Here is a 25,276-nt window from a genome sequence, read left to right as displayed (position 1 = left end):
TTTTTTCTCCTACATGACTACAGCAACTGAACTTAAACCAGATGTGGGCACACCAGAACTAGGGAATGGAAAAGTCAGGATACGTATTGATGCTGAAGATCAAACTTTAGATGTGGATGAAGAAAATATCCAAAGGGCAAGTATATGATAAAAAAATCTTTCTTCAAGCAGAACCTGTCAGCACGATTTTGTAATGCACAGTAAAGATGTGACTGTAGTGACCCTGAAATACTGATTACATTGATAACGTTGGTGAAGACATCCGCTTTATGGTTCTTCTTTAATCACCATGTGAGGATTTCTGCTAATTACACTCCAGTGCACCTGGGTGGGCTGTGCACTCGGTCTTTTCCATGTTTGTGATTCCCGGCCTCTCTGCCTGCCTTCAGTCTGTGAATAACAGGTCACTGATGAGATCTCAAACAGAGGAGGCAGGTTCACAGACCAGAGGTAGGCTGAGGGGCAGGGAATCTCACACAGGGAGGGGATCCCCAGTGCACAGTCCGGCCCCTGTGCCCTGAAATCTCATTAGCAGAAAATTTCAAATAGTTATTGAACAAGAACAATAAAGTGGATTTCTTCACCAAAGGTATTTAACTACTTTGCCTATTTTATATTTCCAATTTATTTAAATAAACCAAAGTTTGCTAACTAAAGTGCCCAGTTTAAATGGAGCATATAAGCACACCATTGCTAAACATGACTATCTCCTGCAACTTCATAGACAATGAATAGAGTGAAGGTGTGCATGCTGCCATCTCTTCAGTCAAACAGGAAACTTTACAGTTCTGCCTTTAGGATTGGTAGGGGTTCATGAAACCCACCAATGATCAGAAAGGTATCACCTATCCCATGGATCTTTCTAGTGCTTCTAGGGGGTTACGATGGCCCTTAAACATAGTTCTATATTGCCTATTGTAAAATGCAACACAAGGTTTCTTCTTCTAAAATGGCTGTTAAAAAGAAAGTGGAGATTTTATTATTCTTTTTTCCAAGTCCCTTTCTGTGACTATATTTATACCATTTGACTTTACTAATAAGTATTGCTAAGCCTCAGTATTCCGTTCTGCAGCAGCCTATCACACAGTCTAAAAAATAGCAGTCACATTGATTTGAGACGTGAATAAACTCAGTTCACATTTGTGCTCAGTGTTTAGTTTATTCTACTGGCTGGACTGAAAATATATTATTTATGAAAGTCTTATTGATTTTGTTCTCTAGAACATTGTAAAACTTTTAAAAGCAAGAGAGAAAGATTGAAGTAATTATTTATTGGCACTATGATCTACTCTTGATTCATTAAAATCAATGTTGCGCTGCCAGTCCAAATGAGCGGGACCGCTGGACTAAGATGCGTCTAATTTGTTAAGAATTAATAAATTAATGAATTAGTCACATGTTAGGACTCATTCCCACTTGCGTCAAAATCGGACCAAAGAAATCCGATGAAAAATCGGATTGCATTGGGACCAATGTTATACTATGATCGTGTGTTCATTTGCGTTTTTCTTCCCCGCTCGGATCGGATCACGATTGGACTGGAAAAAACTCGCAACGTGCTGCGATAGTAATCAGAAATCGAATCGCATCCCACAATAGAAGTCAATGGGTGCGAGAAAACAAACAAACAAAAAAATCGCACAGCACTCCAACCATGCGAGTGCTGTCCAATTTTTACACACCGTTCTCTTTGGAAAAGCCGGCAATTCATCTGCCGCGTACAGTAATATCACAGCGTGACAGGTTACAATACAATATATATACACATAGAATAGGTAGATATATAGATGTCAGTGACACCCACACACACCCACATACATATATATATATATATATATATATATATATAAAGAAAATGGAACAGCACAATGCTCACCAATGGTGGGTGCCTAGCCCCCTGGATAAAAATGGTCCAAACATTAATCCAACATGTATACCAAATAGCAAAAAGAAGGCAGCACTCCAAAAGTTTCAGATGAAAAAGAGGTGAAGTTTTAATCGACCCACATCACTGCGCGACGTTTCGGCTCACTGAGCCTTTTTGAAAAAGGCTCAGTGAGCCGAAACGTCGCGCAGTGATGTGGGTCGATTAAAACTTCACCTCTTTTTCATCTGAAACTTTTGGAGTGCTGCCTTCTTTTTGCTATTTGGTATATATATATATATATATATATATATATGTATATATATGTATATATATTACATAGATAGATTGATAGAAGAAAAGCCAGCAATTCAGCAGCCATGTACTGTAAAATCACATCAGGAGGAATAGATGGATTACATACAGTAAATACCCATAGAATACATAGATATATAGCTGTTAGTGACATATACAATTAGTACAGTGTGTGTGCAGCTTACGGTACATGTATTTAATTATTAAAAGATTATTTTTCTGAAAAAAAAATGGTGAGGGCTCCTGCATAATTTTTTTTAACCAGCATACAGAAAGCTGACTGCTGGGGGCTGATGTTTATAGCCTGGGAAGGGGGTAATACCCATGGAGCTTCGCAGACTATTAATATCAGCTCACAGCTCTATTCTTAGCCTTTACTGGCTATTAGAATGGGGGAACCCCCCCACAATGACGTAGGGTCCCCCTATGATTAATAACCAGCAAAGGCTAGGCAGAAAGCTGCGGGCTGATATTAATAGCCTAGGAAGGGGCCATAGATACTATGTAATATACTGTATATAAAAATATACATGTGTGTGTCACTGACATTTATCTATCTACCTATTCTATGTGTGTATATCTATTCTATATATTCTATTCTAACCTGTCACGCTGTGATCTTACTGTATGCGGCACATGAATTGCCGGCTTTTAGTCTATCTATCTATTTATCTATATTTTTAAAAAATATTTCCTTTGAAAATGATGTTTGAATGACTTAAAGCAGACCTGGGCAAAGTTCGGCCCGTGGGCCACATCGGGCCCTCTCGCTGTCTCAGTCCAGACTGAGACAGCCGTGGGGCTGAAAACCTGAGGTTCACGGGCCACACCGTGCCTGCCCGCTTGCTGTTTCCCACAGTCAGCATTGGTGGAGGAGGGGCCTTTGGCCACTTCCTCCTCCAATCAACATGTGAAACAGCTGACGCAATGACGTAGTTCGTTCGGATTTGTGTTCAGATTCACAAGCATTTTTCCTAAAAATATGCAAAAGTCGGCCAAAGTTCAGTAAATGACCGAGTTCACTAAGGGCTCTTACAGACGTCAGTGTTTCCGGTAGCAGCACGGGCTGCAAAGCATCCCTATGTCATCAGAGTGACACATACTGACGCTTGGGAATCAGCGGTACTGTTCACGCTGTTCCCCAGTGCCAGGTGCAGAAGTGAAGACAGCTCACATCTCAATCCCCTGCTCGTACTGTGATCAGCAGGAAACAATATTGAGAGCTGTATTCAACTGTTAACAGCGAGAGCAAGCAGCGACTGATGGGAGTAATCATAATAAAAAAATTACTTCCCCCTCATTTTTGACAGCCAGCCAAGCTGAAGCAGAAAGCTGGGGGCTGGTATTCCATGTAAGGTAAGGGGCCATGGACATTGGCCCCCTCAACCTAAAAATAACAGCCCACAGCTGCCCCAGAAAAGGAGCATTTATTAGATGTGCAAATTCTGGTGCTTTGCCTCGCTCTTCGCACTTGCCCTGTGGAGGTGGCAAGTGGGGTTCATATTTGTGATGTTGATGTCACCTCTGTATTGGCTGGTGACATCAAGTCCACGGGTTAGAAATGGAGAGGTGTCTATAAGACTCCCCCATTACTAATCTTATAGTCATATTGTATAAAAACACACACACCATGAATAAAGTCCTTTAATTGAAATAATGACACAGACTCCTTTAATTAATCTTACTTAAACCCTACTCATGTCATCACCCATTCCAGTGAAGCCATTGTCCTTTGAAGGGGAATTAAAATAATGAACAAGTATATTCCTCACCTGTCTGCTGAGAAGATAATACATTTGTCTTGTGACGGGTCTAGCTCTGCTATATTTAGATGACAGTCGCTTGCGGTGCTGTCAGAAAGGTCTTGGGAGTTCACAGCCAATGATCTCAGTTCATCTCACTGACGTCAGTGCGAGTGCTGTGGGAAAAGTTGTAACGGCGCTCATGCTGATGTCAGTGAGTTGAACTGAGGTCATTGGCTGTGAACTCCCGGGACCTTTCTGATGACACCGCAAGCATGAGAACTTTCTCACGCTTGACGTGATGTCAGTCAGGTTATAGGAGTTCACTGTGAGACACGAAGCAGTGGTAGCACATGCTGCTCAATGTCTCTACTGGATGCCAGGCTGTATAGTCACATCATGCAACAATGCAGACTGCCATCTAAATGTTTCAGCGCTAGACCTGTCGCGAGACAAATGGATTATTATTCTCTCCACAAAAATTGAGGAATATTGTTGTTAATTATTTTAATTCTCTTACAAGGGACAATGACTTCACTGGAATGTGCTCCTGAAGCGTGCATGGCAAATGCCGCTGTCATAACTCAACAGCGGCATTTAACATGTTAACAGCCACTGATGGATCGCAATTTCACCCGCTGCTGTTAGGAGCATGTGACAGCTGACCAGATCAGCTGTCATAAAGGTGCGGGAGTGGAGGGGAGGAGTGGCTTTTGACGTTCGGCTATGTTCGTCGAACAAGTTGGTGAACATTTACATGTCGCCGAACTGAATGTCAAAAAGTTCACTCATCTCTATTGAGAAATAGTTAAAGCAGATAGTCATACCGCACAAAATAGTTAATAAATAGCATTTACTCTATGTCACTCTCATTTCTACAATTTTTTTTTGTTAAATTGTTGGAATTTTTAAAAGTTTACCAACATTTTTATATTTTTTCAGTGCAATTTATAAAAACTATTTTTTTAGGGTCCACTTCAGATATAAAGTGGCCTGTGTGTAAGAAAACCCCCAATTGTTTTTTTTTTCATTTATTTTTTATTTCAGCACTGTGGTGCCACTAATGTAATTTCCATGACCTCTAGCATTATACTCACCATCTGCTGTCTTCAGCTCTTACTATTGGCACTTCGATAGCAATCTGCAACACTGACTTATCGAAAGTCAGACACAACTTTTTCCATTAAAATGTTACTTAAGCCTCAAATTTGACACTTTTACAATTTTATATAAAATTCATGACGGTCTTGTTTTTATGGGTCACTATGATTACAGAAATACGAAATTTGCATTCTAAAATCATATTTGACAAAAAATCATGTTTTTCTATATTTTGAAAGGCATAGTTTTTTATTTTTCCACCGACAGGGCTTTAGTAGGGTTTGATTTTTGCAGGGGCATACATAAAATTCATGTGGCTCCATAGGAAAAGTTTTATCTGCCCTTCTTCACTCTTCCCCCACAAGAAGCGAGGTCAGTCATAGGTGTCATAGCTATCAACGTTTATAAAATATATTGCGACATATAGACAGTAATTATGAATATACTGAAGCACCTTTGTGTTCTCACCCGCAAAACCCCGTTCATAACTATTATAAAGTTTGATGCTCTCAAAAATGTCCCACCCATGCACACAACATATACTACCCCCACAATTGTCAATATCATGGCCTCCACAGCCATTTTGCCTTCACTCGGTACCATTGCCCCCAGCCCCTCACACAGTATGATGGTCTCTCAGCATGATACTCCCACAGACCCTCAGTATGATGCTCCCAGAGGCCCCACTCAGTATGATGGCCCCACAGCAACCAATTAGTATGATGGCCCCACTCAATATGGTCACCCTCCTCAGTATGATATACCTACTGCCTCCCATACAGTCTTATGGTCCCCACAGCCCCCATACAGTATGATGACCCTTAATTATGATTCTCCCACAGTCCCTTACTTAGTGTGATGGCCACCAATGCAAGCCCCCACTCAGTGGGACTCTGAGGACTCTGAGCACTAGGCTTAAACCTGTCACTCATCCATCTCTTACTGATCAATTTATAAGCTAGAAATTCTGGGACATGCCCTGTCCCATCTATCCATGCTGCGCCATTATAAAATTTCTACTGTGGATCAATTGATGTCACTTTTCCTGGTGTCTGCCCTTAATTTTTGGAAATGTTTGGACTCCTTCCATGTTAGGGCTCCTTCCATGTGTGTTGCCTGTAGTAGTTGAGCTCCCAGACTGGCAGGCCTGCATTTACTTTCAGTCAACTACCTGTGTTGCTGTCCTTAAATTTTCCCAACAGTAGTCTATGAAGCTGATATTTGTGCCACCTGAGTGTGGCTGAGCAGAAAAGCAGGTTGAGCTGTTCCATGGTATCAGGGCTCCCAGCACAGCAGGCTTACACTGGTCCCATATGCACCTCTTAATTTCAAATTAATTTCAAAGCTGTAAATACTGGCCCAGACCCTGTCTCATGCCTGACTGCTGCGCCATTATAGCATTTCTACTATCGGTCAATTGATGCCACTTTTCCTGGTGTCTACCCCTAATTTTTTGAAATGTTTGGACTCCAAGTTGGGTCTCCTTCATGTGTGTTGCCTGAATTTGGCAGTGCTCTCAGAGCATCAGGCCTACACCTGTCACTCACCCACCTCATCCACCGGGCTTGGACCAGCCTTTCTAGCTTAAGCATTGATCAGTTTATGAATGTTTAAGCTAGAAATGCTGGTCCGAGGCCCTGTTCGGGAAGTTCGACGATCAAAGCCAAACCTTAAAAGTTTTGCTTATCTCTAGTCACAAATAAGTTAATAGCAACATGTTCGCAAATACACTTAAATGAGTATCTCTTACATAGTATTGTCAGCTGTGGCTTTCGTATAATAGTGGCAGACATAGTACCCAGGCTGAAAGTAAAGACATTTGTCTTATGAGGAGTTTTAGTTTTGAGAAGCTTTTGTATTTGATATTTGTTTGGATATTTTTTCTTTAGACAAATCCGTCCAAATTTGACTATGCAGAAGATCTGACTACGCTTACCAGTCTGAATGAATCCAGTGTAATCCACACTCTATGGCAGCGCTACCAGTCCCAGCTGATTCACACCTATGCCGGACCAAACCTGATAGTACTTAAACCACACGGACCCGTCGCAAACTTTTCTACAAAGGTTGGACAATGTTATTGTTGCAGTCTTCTTCAGTGCGGTAACTGGCAGGATTCCCTGATACTTTCCCCATGATCAGTAGTTTATCTTCCAGATACATTTCCTCACATAGGTCGGAATAGTAGCCACTCTTTATATACTTTTGTAAGTTTTTGTGATATTAATGCCAGTACATTTATTGGGCCTTTATACTATTGTTTTAGGAAGACATTATTCTGCATGCACTATAACCAAGAAATTAAATCCTGTAATGTATTATTGTAGGGGTCTACAGATTAACAACAGATTATTATGAAGCCTGCAATCTAAGAACGCTGTAGTAGCTCTATTTTGTACTTACCGTGACTCCATATGGCTCTGGTTTCGTACCTAGAAGTTTAAAACTCTGACTGTGGTTTGCCCATTGGGATATCATATGAATGGAGGAATACTTCACACACATAGCACCCAATAAAGTATGGTACCTCAGGACATGGAAACTGCACAGCCTCCATGCATTGTCAGATAAGTCTTCTATCATGTTTATGAAGGATTTTCTTTGTAATAGGAAAAATAAAATTCCAATTGCAAATGCAGTTTTCTCTGCGTACACTAGGTGGCAGCACACATCTATGTATTTAATATGACGCCCACACTAAACAGCGCTATGGAGTCTAGATGTAAATTCATTTATATTTGCTGTTAGCAGCACTGGCAATTTTACAATCCTACTGGTGGTTTCTGACTTGATTATAGGGTTTATCTATTACTGTTTGTCAGATCAGGAAAACACACACATATCACACAGACAGCTATTTGAAAAGTTTATGAATAGTTATAATATTCTTTTTATATTATCTGCTCTGACGGCAGGTTACAGCACCAAGGTATAGTTCAGATCGCTTAACTGCAAAGGTATAATTCAACTGAATGTCGGCCCAGTGCATAGTGTATTACAGGCACACTAAGTCCATTAGCTTTGTTCCACTAGGTTTTTAAAGGGAAAAAGGATGGTATGCCGCCTCACATCTGCGCAGTGGCTCAGAAAGCCTATTGGAACATGCTGACCCAGCGCCAGGATCAAACCATTGTGCCCTTGGGCAGAAGCAGCGCAGGCAAAACAACTGGCTGTCAGACGGCATTGGAATACCTTGTGGATGCTGCTGGAAGTGTGGACAACAGAGTAACAGGTAGGCTCACCAATACTATTCACATACGGTTTTATTACAGTCATAATTTTATTTTCAGCATGGATGAGACTATACTAACATACAAGGGAATTACATAAGAGTTGTCTACTTGGGGCACATAGACATCTTTGAAAGGGGTCTCCTGCTCTGGACAGGTAGCCACTCTGGCAGACTTGAGCAGTCTACACAGTTACAGTGGGGAAAAAAAGTATTTAGTCATCCACAACTTGTGCAAGTTCTCCCACTTAAAAAGATGAGAGAGGCCTGCAATTGACAAAATTGTAGCCATGCACCAGGCTGAGAAGACTGAATCTGCAATAGGCAAGTAGCTTGGCATGAGGAAATCAACTGTGGGAGCAATAATAAGAAAATGGAAGACATAGAAGACCACTGATAATGTCCTGCAATCTGGGGTTCCATGCAAGATCTCACCCCATGGAGTCAAAATGATCACATAGAGCTGGGACCACATAACAAAGGCTACCATCAGTAACACACTACACCCCCCAGGGGCTCAGATCCTGCAGTGCCAGACATGTCCCCCCTGCATAAGCCAGTACATGATCGGGCCCATCTGGTTTGCTAGAGAGCATTTGGATTATCCAGAAGAGTATTGGGAGAACGTCATATGGTCTGGTGATACCAAAGTAGAACTGTTTGGTAGAAACAAAACTCTTCGTGTTTGGAGGAGACAGAATGCTGAGTTGCATCCAAAGAACCCCATACCTACTGTAAAGCATGAGGGTGGCAACATCATGCTTTGGGGCTGTTTCTCTGCAAAGGGACCAGGACGACTGATCCGTGATCTCAACCCCATAGAAAACCTTTGGAGCGAATTGAAAATCCGTGTTGCCCAGCGACAGGCCCAAAACATCACTGCTCTAGAGACGATCTGCATGGAGGAATGGGCCAACATACCAACAACAGTGTGTGGCAACCTTATGAAGACTTGCAGAAAACGTTTGACCTCTGTCATTGCCAACAAAGGATATATAACAAAATATTGAGATGAACTTTTGTTAATGACCAAATACTTATTTTCCACCATAATTTGCAAAATAAATCGTGCCAAATCAGACAAGGTGATTTTCTAGATTTGTTTTCTCATTTTAAGGGCTGATACTCAATTGTGCGAGAATCGGATGAGTCTTGCCTGGCAATACCCGTCACTGCACCTGGTATTCCTATACGGCCGCACGCTCCGATTCGAGTGGCGGAAGCAGGGCCGGGTATTGCCGTGCGAGACTCATCCGAGTCTCGCACAAGTGAGTATGAGCCCTATTTTTCCCCACTGTAACTGTCATGTAATATTTCATTTTTCACTGTGTCTTTTTTTACACTCCTAAGAATGGTCATTCTCAATTATCAGCCTGTCTACACCTGATGCCAATCTCACAATGAACAAGCATAACTCTCGTTCACCAGGTGAAATATTTTTTAAATAGATTTAAAAATCATCATTCTCGGCAGCACATTGTCATGTGTAAGCTGGACCTGTGCTGCTGAGAACTATGCCATTTTATGTGCACAGAATGATATGTGTGCAAAAGAAATTGGATTAGTCAGTCTAAACAGGCTATTAAACGACCACCATTTGATTTACAAGTAGCCAATCACTGGTAGTTTGATAGTCTTGGTCGACAAATCTAAATGCAGCCTTAAAGGTGAGGTCCGACATACAAAGTCATTTTCATCCTCAATCCCTATGTATTTAATGTCATAATCTAAAGTCTAATATACTAGGGAAAAATGTTGAATAAATCGATCACCATGCAATTAATGATGAAATCTGTGCTTTATGTGCAATGGGTGCCTTTTCAAATACTGCTGTCTATCAGAAAACATGTCCAAGAAAAATAAAGTTGATCGTCACATCAAAAAAATAGATAAAATCTTCAAATTTTAATCCAAACATTTAAAATCCACATGTTGGTGATAGAAAAAATGCTCGTACCTATTTCTGGTGCTATATGCACCCTTAGTCATAAAGAATGACAGTCTCTATGGCTAAGGGCAAACATAGAGCTAGAAACGCATAAGAACATTTTTTATCACCAGCATGTGAAAACAGATAACTATTAGTACACGAAATGCAGAGACCAGTGCTGCCCCCTCAAGTGACGTACTTTGGGGGGCAATGTTGGCTACCAGTGCGCTCTGATGCTGTCTCATTACTGCTGATCTGAGCTGGCAACAGAGCGTACTGTCATTGTGCACATTGCAAAGCGCACATCACACAGGGACTAGCCTTGCCCCTGAAATGAGCATCACTGATGACGCTTAATTTCAGGGAGGGGGCAGAGGCTGCACCAGTGACTGCATCCTCTGCCCCCTGATGATGCTTTGTTTGAGTATCCCAGCATGCATTGGGCATTGATATGGGACATTGCTACACACCATCTCACTATGGTTGTCACCTTTTTATGGTCTGATTTTTGCAATGGAATCATTGCCACTGAGCCAATGAGCCACAGTAGGACAACCAGATGAGTATGCTATTACTGCACCCTGATTTTTTCTTTATATGATGATATTTTGATCTAAGGTTATTTCTGCTGGGTTATTCATGAATATGTGGATTTTGTTACGATCTTAAGTTCAGTGGACATTTAATTTTGTCCTTGAAAGTTAACATGAACTATTCCTATTTCGATGATTTAATATAGAAGACTTGGTGGGTTCCCACCAGTTTTTCATTTCATATAACTATATCTGCAAAGCGTAATCCATTTTTTGCTTCTCTTGTCTCGATACCATCGCAAACAGGAGTAGGTCAACTTTTTTCATTTGGTACTTATTAATATTGCACTGATCTACACTACCACTGGTGGGTTTCCACCATTTTGCTGTTGTTCATGTGTAACAGGGTGTATTGGGACATATTTTATTTTGATAGGGGCTATCAGAGTCATCAGGGAAAGCCGCCATTGAGTGGAGGTGACGTACCGCAGAAACTAAGGGTGCCAACCTCCACTGCCAGGCAGGATTCAGTATAGTGACCTATTAGGGATCATTAAAACATATATTACCGTATTTTTCTGACCATAAGACACACTTTTTTTCCTCCAAATTTGGGAGGAAAGTGTGGGTGCGTCTTATGGTAGGGATGTAACATGTGTGAAGGGGGCAGCGGCTAGTGGGATCGCACTGGGATCCCACTTTCAGGAGGCAGAAAAATGTGCCCGCTGCCAGAATCAGCACTGGGGAAACCATATGGTCCCAATGATTAAGTGCAGTGAATATTCATTAGCCACTTCCCTGCCCACCTGTCAGCCTGAGCAGTGAGCAGCAAATGAATACTCCACTTAAGCAGCAGACACACATGGTTTCCCCAGCGCTGGATTCCTGCAGCAGCTGGGGAAATCTGTGTCCAGTGGAGGAGGAGGCAGCAGCAGGGGTCAGAGGGGACAAGATCACTGCATACCTGCCTGGGCTGGACGCTGAGTGCTGGGCATAAGGACCTGTGTGATGTCATAAAGTGGGCGGGTTGGAGCATCACATGACAGCACAGAGCCCTCCCTCTTCTGATGTCATCACAGGTCCTTCAGACTCCCCACTAGAATCTGTTGGCTTCCTCTTATAACCTGTGCTGTGGAGAGGCAACAAAAGTGAGGCCTCTGTGCGGTCATGGGATGCTTTTACCTCACCACAGTGTGGCTGGCTGCCACAATTAAGAGGTTAATGCATGTAGAGGAGCTGCGGATACACCATCATGTGTTACTCAACGCAGACAGTGAATAGCCAGGCCTTTCCCTGGGAAGGAACAACCAAGGGAAGGGCAGCATCCAATAAAGGAAAACATCCAATAAAGGAAAACCACCTATGCCAAGCATGGTATCCATCCACAGACAGCTGTTTCGGGGTTTTTTCCCTCATCAGTGTGGAGTAGGAAACTGGCTATCAGGAGCAGTGCCTAGTAGAAAGTCTATAAAGGCACGAATGATTGACCTCGTGGAGACCAAAATATCCAACACCGCGGAGACACCATCACGTGTTTCTCAACGCAGTGATCCAGAACACTGCCCCCAAATATGCAAATGCATGTAGAGGAGCTGCAGAGACACCATCACGTGTTTCTCAACGCAGGCAGTGAATAGCCAGGCCTTTCCCCGGGAAGGAACAACCAAGGGAAGAGCAGCATCCAATAAAGGAAAACATCCAATAAAGGAAATCCACCCATGTAACAAAAATATACCTTTCATAGTGAATCCCCTGAGGCTGCCACAGTGACAATGCGCCCCCACAGAGAGGGAAAGAAAGGTGCCCTTAACAGCTGAATTGCTTACCCATGATGGAAGTAACCTAGTGCCGAGGAGCTAGATCTACCCCCTGACGCGCGTTTCGATTATATACCTGCAATAGCTGCATGAGCTCCATTGTGGAGTTACCTGTAATGAGATTTTAAAGCGCCACTTGCAAACCAATCTCTAGTATTTCTACTCTATGAAGAAAAAAATTGGGAGCCGACGGAGAGACAGTCTGTATTCTGCAGTCCTACTACTGTTATCAGATGGCGTTTGTATCCTGTGCAGCTGAGTGAGACAACCCAGTGTGTATTTTGTCCATGTCCTGAAGCCTACAACACCAAGGCATGGATGCTATGCAGTGCTGCCCAATAGTAACAGAAGATCATTCCCGTTATTACATATATACAGTAGATCTGATATACTGGGCATTATATAAAACCGTTATGTTTTTCAGTGGAGAAGATTCATGCAATGTTCACCATTCTAAAATCCTTTGGTGGAGTGTCCACTAGTGAATGCAATAATTCCACGCGTTTCTCCATGGTCATGTCTCTGGACTTCAATTCTGCTGGACGTGTCACTGCAGGCCACCTACAGGTAATGGCCACTATTATTTGATTGTGCAAAATCCTCCTAGATCATCCATTTACAGTAAAGTATGAAACCCTATGTTAAAATTTGCTTTAAGTTGACTTTTGTCAAAATTGTACAATATACATGGATATATGAGCTAGAGCATACGAAATATATTTAGAACAAATTAAAATGATCATTGATACATTAATGATAATGATTAATAACTGCAAAAAAACGAATGCATGACAAATAGAAAACTGCTCATTTAGTTGGAAATTATGTCTGTTGCTGTAAGAATCATAAAATAATAGAATGTCAAACTTGGAAGGGACCTTCAGGATCATCATGTCCAACCCCCTACTCAATGCAGTATTCACTAAACCATCTCCGACAGTTACCTTTCCGGCCTCTGTTTGAAGACATGAGAATACACCAATATTTTTGGGTGATTTACAACAATATACTGAAGGAATCTTTATGTTCAAAAAAATTAACATGACTCACCTGAATTCACTGAGCCATAGGTTTGGTTGAGCTGTTCAGATGGAACAGCGGAGCTGAAAATGCAGTTTGGGATGTGGAATAATGTGTAATAATGAAGCTAAATGTAGGGACAGGCATTTTAAAGCAGCAGAGCCCAGTGTTTTTGAACCTTGGAGCAGCTGAGTCATATACGGTGGCATGTAAAAGTTTGTGCACCCATGGTCAAAATTACTATTATTGTCAACAATTAAGCAAGTTATTATTATTATTTATTGTTATAGCGCCATTTATTCCATGGCGCTTTACATGTGAGGAGGGGTATACATAATAAAAACCGGTACAATAATCTTGAACAATGCAAGTCATAACTGGTACAGGAGGAGAGAGGACCCTGCCCGTGAGGGCTCACAATCTACTAAGTTGAAAATTAAATGATCTCTAAAACACCTAAAGTTAAAGATGACACATTCCCGTTGTATTTTAGGCAACAAAATTTTTTTTTTATATTTTAAAAATGACAAAAGCGAAAATGGGCTGATGCAAAAGTTTGGGTAGAAGCTAGTAGCCCCCCTTTTGAAAGTATCACAGCTTATAAACGCTTTTTGTAGCCAGCCAAGAGTCTTTAAATTCTTGTTTGAGGGATTTTCATCCATTCTTCCAGTTCTGTGAGATTCCTGGGTCGTCTTGAATGCACTGATATTTTAAGGTCTAGCCACAGATTTTCAATGATGTTCAGATCAGGGGACTGTAAGGGCCAGTGTAAAACCTTCATCTTGTGCCTTTTGAGTTAGTCTATTGAGGATTTTGACTTGTGTTTAGGATCACTATCCATTTATAAAAGTCATCCTCTTTTCAACTTCAGCTTTTTTAGAGATGGTGTTAGTTTTGTATCAAAAATGTAGCGAAATTTCATTGAATCCATTCTTCCCTCTACCCATGAAATGTTACCTGCTCCATTGGCTTAATGGTTGTTGAGATGTTCTTTTCCTGAAATTCTGTGACATTTTTTTGCAACACATACCTTTGATCATTGTGGCCAAAGAGTTCTATTTTAACCCCATCAGCCCACAGGACTTGTTTCCAAAATGCATCAGGCTTGTTTAGATATCCTTTTGCTTAGTTCTGATGCTGAATTTTAAGGTGAGGATGCAGGAAAGGTTTTCTTATGGTGACTCTTCCATGAAGGTCATATTTGTGCAGGTGTCTCTGAACAGTAAAACAATATACCACAACTTCAGAGTCTGCTAAATCTATCTGAAGGACTTTGCAATCAAGCAGTGGTTCTGAATTGCCTCTATAGCGATCCTACAAGCAGCTCTCACTGAAATTTTGTTTGGTCTTCCAGACCTTATCTTGACCACTGTTCCTGTTAACTGCCGTTTCCTAATTACATTTTCGAACTGAGGAAAGGGCTACTTGAAAGCGCTTTGCTATCTTCCTATAGCCTTCCCTATTTTTATTTTCATAGTGCTAGGCAGCTGCTTAAAAGAACCCATGGCTGCTGTTGTTTTGGCACAAGGATAGAGGAGGCTGGGTTTTTAAAAACCTGGGAAATTTGCATTACCTGGCTATTCCTAAACAGGATGGGGCATTAGACATAACCCTAACAGGTTAATTAAGGTTAGAAACTTGGTTAGAGTTATCTGAGTACACAAATCTCCAACAGAGCCCAAACATTTGCATTGGGCCATTTACCTTTTTGTAATTTCTAAAATGTAAAAAATGACAATTTTTTGCCTAAATTACAAAGGAAATGTGTCATCTTTAACTTTAGCCCTTTTAGAGATAATTTAATCTTCAGCTTGCTTAACTGTTCACAATAACAGTATTTTTGATCAGGGGTGCCCAAACTTTTACATTCCACTGTAAAAAGCAAGGCAAATTGGAACAGCAAAGCCGTGTGTGCAGAGAGTACCTCGGAAAATGTATGCTGGCAAACATGTACCTGGGTTTACCACAGTTGGAGTGTGTGGACCACACCTTGGAACAGTTGGAATGTATTGTCAGACAAATATCTTGGTAAAGCAGGTCCAATATGTGTACAGCAACTTGGAACAGTGGAGCCGTGCAGCCAGACAGGCACCTTAGTATAGCAGAATTGAGAGTGTGGACAGCTCTTAGGAATACAAGAGCCGCGTAAGCAAACAGGCACCTTGGTATAGCAGCGTCAAGTGTGTGAACTAGCAACAGTGAGTTAGTCAGATGGTTCAGCAAGGTTGACTGCTTACTACCCGAACACTCAGTCATCATACAACTGCCTGAGCGAGCCTTAAAAGGCCTAGGATCATGACATTATAAGATTTGCAGGGTTATCATGGTAAACAGATGTACAGCACTGGAGCCAAGACATGTGATTATATTCTAAAATATTCAGTATACAAAATAGATTTGTTCTTTCAACAATGCAAGAAAAAAGTACTATTTTTATGACAAAAGGCCTGAATGTTTTGAAGTAGGAAAATATGTTAAAGTAAAACTACTTTTTATTTATTAATTGATCAATCTTTGTAATAAACGCCATTACCTTATTATGCTTTCTTCTCTCGCAAACACCATACTGAAGTACTGTTTTAACTGCTTATCGAGCTAGTTCAAGCTTCTGCCCTTGGAAGAATCCCTACTACTAGAAGACTATTTACAAATGCTCTTCCTGTGTGAGTGTCTCTGCTGTTCTCTTACATGCTCAGACAGGGAAATATTTGTAAATAGTGTTTGAATGCATATTCTTGCTAGAGCAGCAGCATAAAGCAGATTCTAAAGGAGCATGAATGGTAAAACCGCACTGCAACATAGTTTTTGGAAAGAAAGAAACAACAGAAGATACTGAAGTATATTACATAAGTGGATAACTTTCCTTATATAATTTTCCTTCAAGTTTTGCAAAGTTTAGTTACATTTTAAGTATTCCTTTCTAAGATCATTAGGTCACTATTACTTTGATTATGTCATAAGAACATCTTCTGTCTATATATATTATTAGCACATATGTGTATAAATGAAGGATATTCCCAACTCCAGGCTTAATTAACTAGATTGGAGATGCTCTAACAAGCAGCAACTGGTTGTACATATATTACTAGGCAACCTATGGATTACCGTATATACTCGAGTATAAGCCGAGGCACCTACTTTTGCCACGGAAAATTGGGTAATCTTATTGACTCGAGTATAATCTGGGTATCTATTGTCCCCTCATCCCTGTCCTGGTATGTGGCTTCCTCCGTCCTGACCTGCTCCGTGTGGTTCCCCCATCCTGTCCTGCTCTGTGTGGCTACCCCTATTGTATGCATGGCTCCCCCAGTCCCCTTGTTGTATGCATAGCTCTCCCCATCCCATCTTATATGCATGGCTTAGCTCCCCCCTTCTCATCCTTGTATACATGGCTCGGCATGGCTCCCCCCATCCCCCCCATCTTCCCCCATCATACTCACCTTCCTTGCACTGTTGCTGCAGGTCTCTGCATCTCCATTGTCCTGATGCTGCAGCTCTTCCTGTGCTGAGCGGTCTAGAGGTACCACTCATTAAGGTAATGAATATGCTCAACGCCTTTTGGGAGTGGAGACGCAGGCATATTCATTACCTTAATGAGTGGTACCTCGAGACTGCTCAGCACAGGAAGCGCTACAGCACCGGGACAACAGAGATGCAGGGACCTGCAGCGAAGTCACGAGGAGGGTAAGTATGATGTCACAGCTGCTGTTGCTCCACCACTCCCCTCCCCCACTGGCTTTCTGGACAGTTACTAGTGTATAAGCCGAAGTGGATATTTTCAGCACAAAAAAATGTGCTGAAAATCTCGGCTTATAGACAAGCATATACGGTAATTATTTAATTATGGAAATATGAGCTGTCCCCTGCATTTTCTTCCAGCAAAATTGGATTTTTCTCATGTTATCAGGAACTGGACATATTAAAAGCATTGTTTGAAGTGAAACAATGCGAAATTGGTTCTATATACATATTACAAAATAACAGATTTTTTTTTACCAACCATTTAGGAATTAAAGGGAATCTGTCAGTCAGATCAACCCCTCAAGTGGCATAATTAGGCATTCATGTTTTTGAAAGCTTAATTATTCTACCCCTTTAAATCTTCTATTTGCAGCTGCGTTCCTGAGGTTGATTCATCACCCAGGAACAAACTCTTTAGCTTGATTGATAGCTCGCTGTCTGATTTTCTTCTTGGCACTTGATGTCACAAGAAAAGGAGCTATCAATCAAGCTAAAGAGGCCTGTGCTTCGTAGATGAACAACCTTAGAAATGCAGCTACAAATAGAAGACATAAAGGGGCCGATTGATTAAGCTTTCAAAAGACATGACTGCCCATTTCTGCAGTTTGGGGGGTTGATTTTACTGACAGCTTTCATTTCATTTGTAAAACGTTCAGTAATAAAATCTTTGGAAGTGGAAGCTCAGGAAGTGCATTGTCATGCCCAGAGCACTTAATTTGCATATTAATTTAAATGCTGATTTCTAAGGAATGCAGCAACAGATGGAAGATTTAAAGGTGTCAATTGATTTAACTATCAAAGACCTGTATGCCTATAAATTCGGGTTTCAGGGTTAATCTTTCTGACAGTTTCCCTTTAAGAAACATTATGTAATTGATAACATAATGCTGCTGCTAGACAAGTTACAATAGTTCAGTTGTAGTATTAGCTAGGTTCTACCCAGTTAAGTCGCAATGTGAACTGAGCTGGAAAGTTTCTGTAACAGAGTCTTATGTAATTTTACAGACGATGCTCTTAGAAAGAATCCGTGTGGCCCAACAACCAGAAGGAGAAAGCAACTTCAACGTGTTCTCACAGCTGTTAACTGGAGCAGATTTGGATCTCAGGTACACCTGTAACCTTGTGTAATATACAACTGCCGCAGCCACAGGATCTAATATATCACTGGGGCAGAGGTTTACCAGTAACAACAGATGGTGCTACATTATCTTTTAATATATTTCTGAATAGATTCTGATAGAGGATTTTCATCAGAATATCTAACGTTGAGACCTTATTTCCAAAACATGAATAGAAAAAATAGCAGAATATACATCCCATCTTTTTTCAGCTATTTTATTTCTGAAATCAGCTCTATTTCTTCTAATGGTAGAGCTCACAGTACACATTCATGACATTTATTTTGCCTGCATCCTATCCATAATTCATTGCATCATTACTATTCTAATTCTTTATAGTTCTTTTGTAATTTCTAAGGGTTTTAGAGGCTGCAATCACTCTTTGGCGTTATTGGTGCAGCGTTTGATGCAGCCCCTCTCCTCCTTACCCAATTCTTGAAAACCTACACCTAAAATGCCCGAGTCTTCTAGGCAGGCATTAGATGTCATCTCTATGTGGAAAGTACTGGTGACCATCTTAGCTGCCACTGAGATACAGCTACATTTCACATGAATTACAGCATATTTAGTAATATTTTTTGTTGCCTTGTTCAATATTTTCTTTCAACGCAAGTTTATGATATATCTTTCATGAACATGTAATATTGATATTCAAATACCACAGTTTATGATATCATACACTTTATTGTAGCATTTCATAATTATTATCATGGAGTCTGTGGACTTGTATTTTCTTTCTCCCTTTGCCTGATAAAAATGGTTAAATTGAATTTCTTGCTGGAAAGTTCCTGTACTCACCACTAGGTGGAGACAACTACCGAGATGAAACCCTTTAAATCAACGACGTTATGTAAAATTTTTCCGTTACATGGTATATGTTGTGTTTGCCGGGGCAGTGGAAACACTTTTCATGAATTTCGTAGACACAAGCTATTGCCTAAATGCAGGTCCTGTGCCTTCGAGATTCCCTATGTGCCTTATTGCCAGTTCTATTTTCATTAGATGCTGCCTCCCGCTTGCTTTGTACTATGGAACGTGCTACTTTTTCATAAATACATAATGAATTTAGGTGGCAGCCAAGAGAATTTTGTTTACATTACTCCATTGTCAGCTGTATGATCCCATAAGTGGGGCCCAGTGTCTTCTCTTAGGGATCCCATTTTGGAATGTAATTAATGCTTCGTTAACCATGCATTAACTTCTGCATTTTTAAATTGCTCTTGATAAAACCTAGGCTCATCCTGTTTTTTTTCTATAGCCAACAGCGTCTTTTCAGTTGGCGTTGATGGAACCCTAGAGATTTTTAGTAAAAGCTTCCAGCCATCGGTTATCGGCTTCATGTTATATTGACATTGCCTGTAAAGGATTTGATACATAGTTCAGGCGATGGGATTTTCACAGCCTGGGAATAGCCTGATTAATGTCCCGTGTCAAGACAAAGTCTAATGGTAATCAGGAGGAGGCTGATGCATAGTAAATGGGTAAACAGAGAATCTCCTTGTCCTTAGCTGTGACATTGCACGATTAACACAAGACTCACTTGATTCTGCGGACTCTATAGGGATGTCATGTGTAATATGGCATACAGAAAACTCATGGATCAAAGTTTAAAGGGAATCTGCCATCAGATTTTTGCTACCTCATCTGAGAGTAGCACAAAGTAGAAAAAGACACCCTGATTCCAGCGATGTATCACTTATGTTACTGGGTGCAGCCGTTGTGGCACAATCAGAGTTTTTAGATTTAACAATGCAGCAGAGCTGAGAAAGCTAACCCCTCCCGCACCAGGCTCTCTATGTAAATTGTCTATTGACAGTGGGCTGCTTATCAAAGGAAGGGGCGGAGTCAGATAAATTGCTAGTCTGGGCAGTGATAATGTCCTGGTGATAAAATATTCACTGTATGGAAACAACAGCACACAGTCTAAGGCTATGTGTAAACATTGCAGATTGGGGTGCAGAATTGTCTGCACAAAATCCGCATCTCCTGGCAGAAACCGCAGGTGCAGATTTGATGCGTTTTTTATGCGGATTTTGTGCGTTTTTGTTGTGGACTTTGTGCGGATTTCATGTGTTTTTTACCCCTGCGGATTTCTATAGTGGAAGGGTGCAGAAACGCTGCAGATCCGCACAAAAGAAGTGACATGCTACTTCTTTTGATCCGCAGCGTTTCTGCACGGAATTTTCCGCACCATTTTTTCCTATTGATTTACATTGTACTGTAAATAATAATAATAATAATAATAATTTTTATTTATATAGCGCCAACATATTCCGCAGCGCTTTACAAATTATAGACGGGAATTGTACAGACAATAGACATTACAGCATAACAGAAATATAGTTCAATACAGATACCAGGAGGAATGAGGGCCCTGCTGCTCGCAAGCTTACAAACTATGAGGAAAAGGGGAGACACGAGAGGTGGATGGTAACAATTGCTTTAGTTATTCGGACCGGCCATAGTGTAAGGCTCGGGTGTTCATGTAAAGCTGCATGAACCAGTTAACTGCCTAAGTATGTAGCAGTACAGACACAGAGGGCTAATACTGCATAAAGTGTATGAGAACATGATGCGAGGAACCTTTTTTTTTTTTTTTTATAAATAGGCCACACAGGGATCGTTAGGTTAATGCATTGAGGCGGTAGGCCAGTCTGAACAAATGAGTTTTTAGGGCACGCTTAAAACTGTGGGGATTGGGGATTAATCGTATTAACCTAGGTAGTGCATTCCAAAGAATCGGCGCAGCACGTGTAAAGTCTTGGAGACGGGAGTGGGAGGTTCTGATTATTGAGGATGCTAACCTGAGGTCATTAGCGGAGCGGAGGGCACGGGTAGGGTGGTAGACTGATACCAGGGAGGAGATGTAGGGTGGTGCTGAGCCATGGAGTGCTTTGTGGATAAGGGTAGTAGTTTTGTACTGGATTCTGGAGTGGATGGGTAGCCAGTGTAATGACTGGCACAGGGTAGAGGCATCGGTGTAACGGTTGGTGAGGAATATGATCCTGGCAGCAGCATTCAGGACAGATTGGAGCGGGGAAAGTTTGGTAAGAGGGAGGCCGATTAGTAGAGAGTTACAATAGTCCAGACGAGAATGAATAAGTGAAACAGTAAGAGTTTTTGCAGAGTCGAAAGTAAGAAAAGGGCGAATTCTAGAAATGTTTTTGAGATGCAGGTAAGAAGAGCGAGCCAATGATCGGATGTAGGGGGTGAATGAAAGGTCAGAATCAAGGATGACCCCAAGGCAGCGGGCATGTTGCTTTGGAGTAATGGTGGAACCGCACACGGAGATGGCAATGTCAGGCAAAGGTAGGTTAGTAAATCACTTTGCGGATCTGCAGCCTTTCTGCGTGGAAAAAAACGCTGCGGATCCGCACTAAATCCGCATCGTGTGCACATAGCCTAATAAGTGAGATATCGCTGAAATCAGTGTCTTAGCCCTTATCATATGCTGCCATCATATTACATAGCAAAAATATGCTGACAGATTCCCTTTAAGGGCCAACTTTCTCCTAGGGAAAAGTTTCAGCTTGCTGTCGCAGCACTGTATCTAAGTCCTCTGACCAATGTAAAGTGACTTTTGGGCATTGCACAAAGTGCATAAACCCCCTACTCCACCTAACTATGCTCCCAAATTCATATAAATATAATATTTTTTGTGTGTTTTTGCAGCTGGCACTTGAATAGCAGCGCTGTATTGATTAGTGCAAAGGTAGCCATGGTTAACTGCTCCATTCATTGACTATAGTCCTACCTAAGAAAGTGAGTAGAGAGCTTGGCTATTTCTGGCAGTCCATAGACAATGATTGTAGTAAAAATCAAGCTTGCTCACCTCTGTTCCAATCAAGACAGGGCTGCAAACACTGGGTTCTGGTTTCTCAAGATTGCTGGTGGTCCCAGTGGTAAGACCCTTGTGATTTGTGGTACCTATAGGATAGAGGATTATTTTTTGTCCAAGGAATACCCAACAGGACAGGAGATAACTTACTACCTTGCAAATAACCATTAAGTAATGTCTAGTAAGAAAGACAAGAGTATTAGGTTGCTGCCACCTTTGTACTGAGCTGAATGGGTCTCAAAAAGGAGGAATGCTGGAGTTGCGCTTGGGTATTGGTAAGAGTAGATGTTCCGTATGGTAGAGTAGATGTATATATAGTAACATAGTAACATAGTAACATAGTTAGTAAGGCCGAAAAAAGACATTTGTCCATCCAGTTCAGCCTATATTCCATCATAATAAATCCCCAGATCTACGTCCTTCTACAGAACCTAATAATTGTATGATACAATATTGTTCTGCTCCAGGAAGACATCCAGGCCTCTCTTGAACCCCCCGACTGAGTTCGCCATCACCACCTCCTCAGGCAAGCAATTCCAGATTCTCACTGCCCTAACAGTAAAGAATCCTCTTCTATGTTGGTGGAAAAACCTTCTCTCCTCCAGACGCAAAGAATGCCCCCTTGTGCCCGTCACCTTCCTTGGTATAAACAGATCCTCAGCGAGATATTTGTATTGTCCCCTTATATACTTATACATGGTTATTAGATCGCCCCTCAGTCGTCTTTTTTTTAGACTAAATAATCCTAATTTCGCTAATCTATCTGGGTATTGTAGTTCTCCCATCCCCTTTATTAATTTTGTTGCCCTCCTTTATACTCTCTCTAGTTCCATTATATCCTTCATGAGCACCGGTGCCCAAAACTGGACACAGTACTCCATGTGCGGTCTACCTAGGGATTTGTACAGAGGCAGTATAATGCTCTCATCATGTGTATCCAGACCTCTTTTAATGCACCCCATGATCCTGTTTGCCTTGGCAGCTGCTGCCTGGCACTGGCTGCTCCAGGTAAGTTTATCATTAACTAGGATCCCCAAGTCCTTCTCCCTGTCAGATTTACCCAGTGGTTTCCCATTCAGTGTGTAATGGTAATATTGATTCCTTCTTCCCATGTGTATAACCTTACATTTATCATTGTTAAACCTCATCTGCCACCTTTCAGCCCAAGTTTCCAACTTATCCAGATCCATCTGTAGCAGAATACTATCTTCTCTTGTATTAACTGCTTTACATAGTTTTGTATCATCTGCAAATATCGATATTTTACTGTGTAAACCTTCTACCAGATCATTAATGAATATGTTGAAGAGAACAGGTCCCAATAACGACCCCTGCGGTACCCCACTGGTCACAGCGACCCAGTTAGAGACTATACCATTTATAACCACCCTCTGCTTTCTATCACTAAGCCAGTTACTAACCCATTTACACACAATTTCCCCCAGACCAAGCATTCTCATTTTGTGTACCAACCTCTTGTGCGGCACGGTATCAAACGCTTTGGAAAAATCGAGATATACCACGTCCAATGACTCACCGTGGTCCAGCCTATAGCTTACCTCTTCATAAAAACTGATTAGATTGGTTTGACAGGAGCGATTTCTCATAAACCCATGCTGATATGGAGTTAAATAGTTATTCTCATTGAGATAATCCAGAATAACATCCCTCAGAAACCCTTCAAATATTTTACCAACAATAGAGGTTAGACTTACTGGCCTATAATTTCCAGGTTCACTTTTAGAGCCCTTTTTGAATATTGGCACCACATTTGCTATGCGCCAGTCCTGCGGAACAGACCCTGTCGCTATAGAGTCCCTAAAAATAAGAAATAATGGTTTATCTATTACATTACTTAGTTCCCTTAGTACTCGTGGGTGTATGCCATCCGGACCCGGAGATTTATCTATTTTAATCTTATTTAGCCGGTTTCGCACCTCTTCTTGGGTTAGATTGGTGACCCTTAATATAGGGTTTTCATTGTTTCTTGGGATTTCACCTAGCATTTCATTTTCCACCGTGAATACCGTGGAGAAGATGGTGTTTAATATGTTAGCTTTTTCCTCGTCATCTACAACCATTCTTTCCTCACTATTTTTTAAGGGGCCTACATTTTCAGTTTTTATTCTTTTACTATTGATATAGTTGAAGAACAGTTTGGGATTAGTTTTACTCTCCTTAGCAATGTGCTTCTCTGTTTCCTTTTTGGCAGCTTTAATTAGTTTTTTAGATAAAGTATTTTTCTCCCTATAGTTTTTTAGAGCTTCAATGGTGCCATCCTGCTTTAGTAGTGCAAATGCTTTCTTTTTACTGTTAATTGCCTGTCTTACTTCTTTGTTTAGCCACATTGGGTTTTTCCTATTTCTAGTCCTTTTATTCCCACAAGGTATAAACCGCTTACACTGCCTATTTAGGATGTTCTTAAACATTTCCCATTTATTATCTGTATTCTTATTTCTGAGGATATTGTCCCAGTCTACCAGATTAAGGGCATCTCTAAGCTGGTCAAACTTTGCCTTCCTAAAGTTCAGTGTTTTTGTGACTCCCTGACAAGTCCCCCTAGTGAAAGACAGGTGAAACTGCACAATATTGTGGTCGCTATTTCCTAGATGCCCAACCACCTGCAGATTTGTTATTCTGTCAGGTCTATTAGATAGTATTAGGTCTAAAAGTGCTGGTCCTCTGGTTGGATTCTGCACCAATTGTGAAAGATAATTTTTCTTGGTTATTAGCAGAAACCTGTTGCCTTTATGGGTTTCACAGGTTTCTGTTTCCCAGTTAATATCCGGGTAGTTAAAGTCCCCCATAACCAGGACCTCATTATGGGTTGCAGCTTCATCTATCTGCTTTAGAAGTAGACTTTCCATGGTTTCTGTTATATTTGGGGGTTTGTAACAGACCCCAATGAGAATTTTGTTACCATTTTTCCCTCCATGAATTTCGACCCATATGGACTCGACATCCTCATTTCCTTCGCTAATATCCTCCCTTAAAGTGGACTTTAGACAAGACTTTACATAGAGACAAA

General features: G+C 41.2%; 1 protein-coding gene across 1 annotated transcript in view; it reads left to right on the top strand.

Annotated features, from left to right (window-relative positions):
* Nucleotides 1-25,276, top strand: part of MYO18B (myosin XVIIIB) — a 1,113,366-nt gene that overhangs the window by 24,745 nt on the left and 1,063,345 nt on the right. The window contains exons 6-10 of the mRNA XM_069750613.1: nt 24-136; nt 6,912-7,088; nt 8,056-8,254; nt 12,956-13,098; nt 18,298-18,398. Coding sequence (XP_069606714.1) covers nt 24-136; nt 6,912-7,088; nt 8,056-8,254; nt 12,956-13,098; nt 18,298-18,398 — 733 coding nt within the window. The remainder of the gene's footprint in view (nt 1-23; nt 137-6,911; nt 7,089-8,055; nt 8,255-12,955; nt 13,099-18,297; nt 18,399-25,276) is intronic.

The sequence above is a fragment of the Ranitomeya imitator genome, chromosome 1 (assembly GCF_032444005.1).
Source record: "Ranitomeya imitator isolate aRanImi1 chromosome 1, aRanImi1.pri, whole genome shotgun sequence".
NCBI lineage: Eukaryota > Metazoa > Chordata > Amphibia > Anura > Dendrobatidae > Ranitomeya > Ranitomeya imitator.
This window is presented reverse-complemented; position numbering and strand designations above follow the sequence as displayed.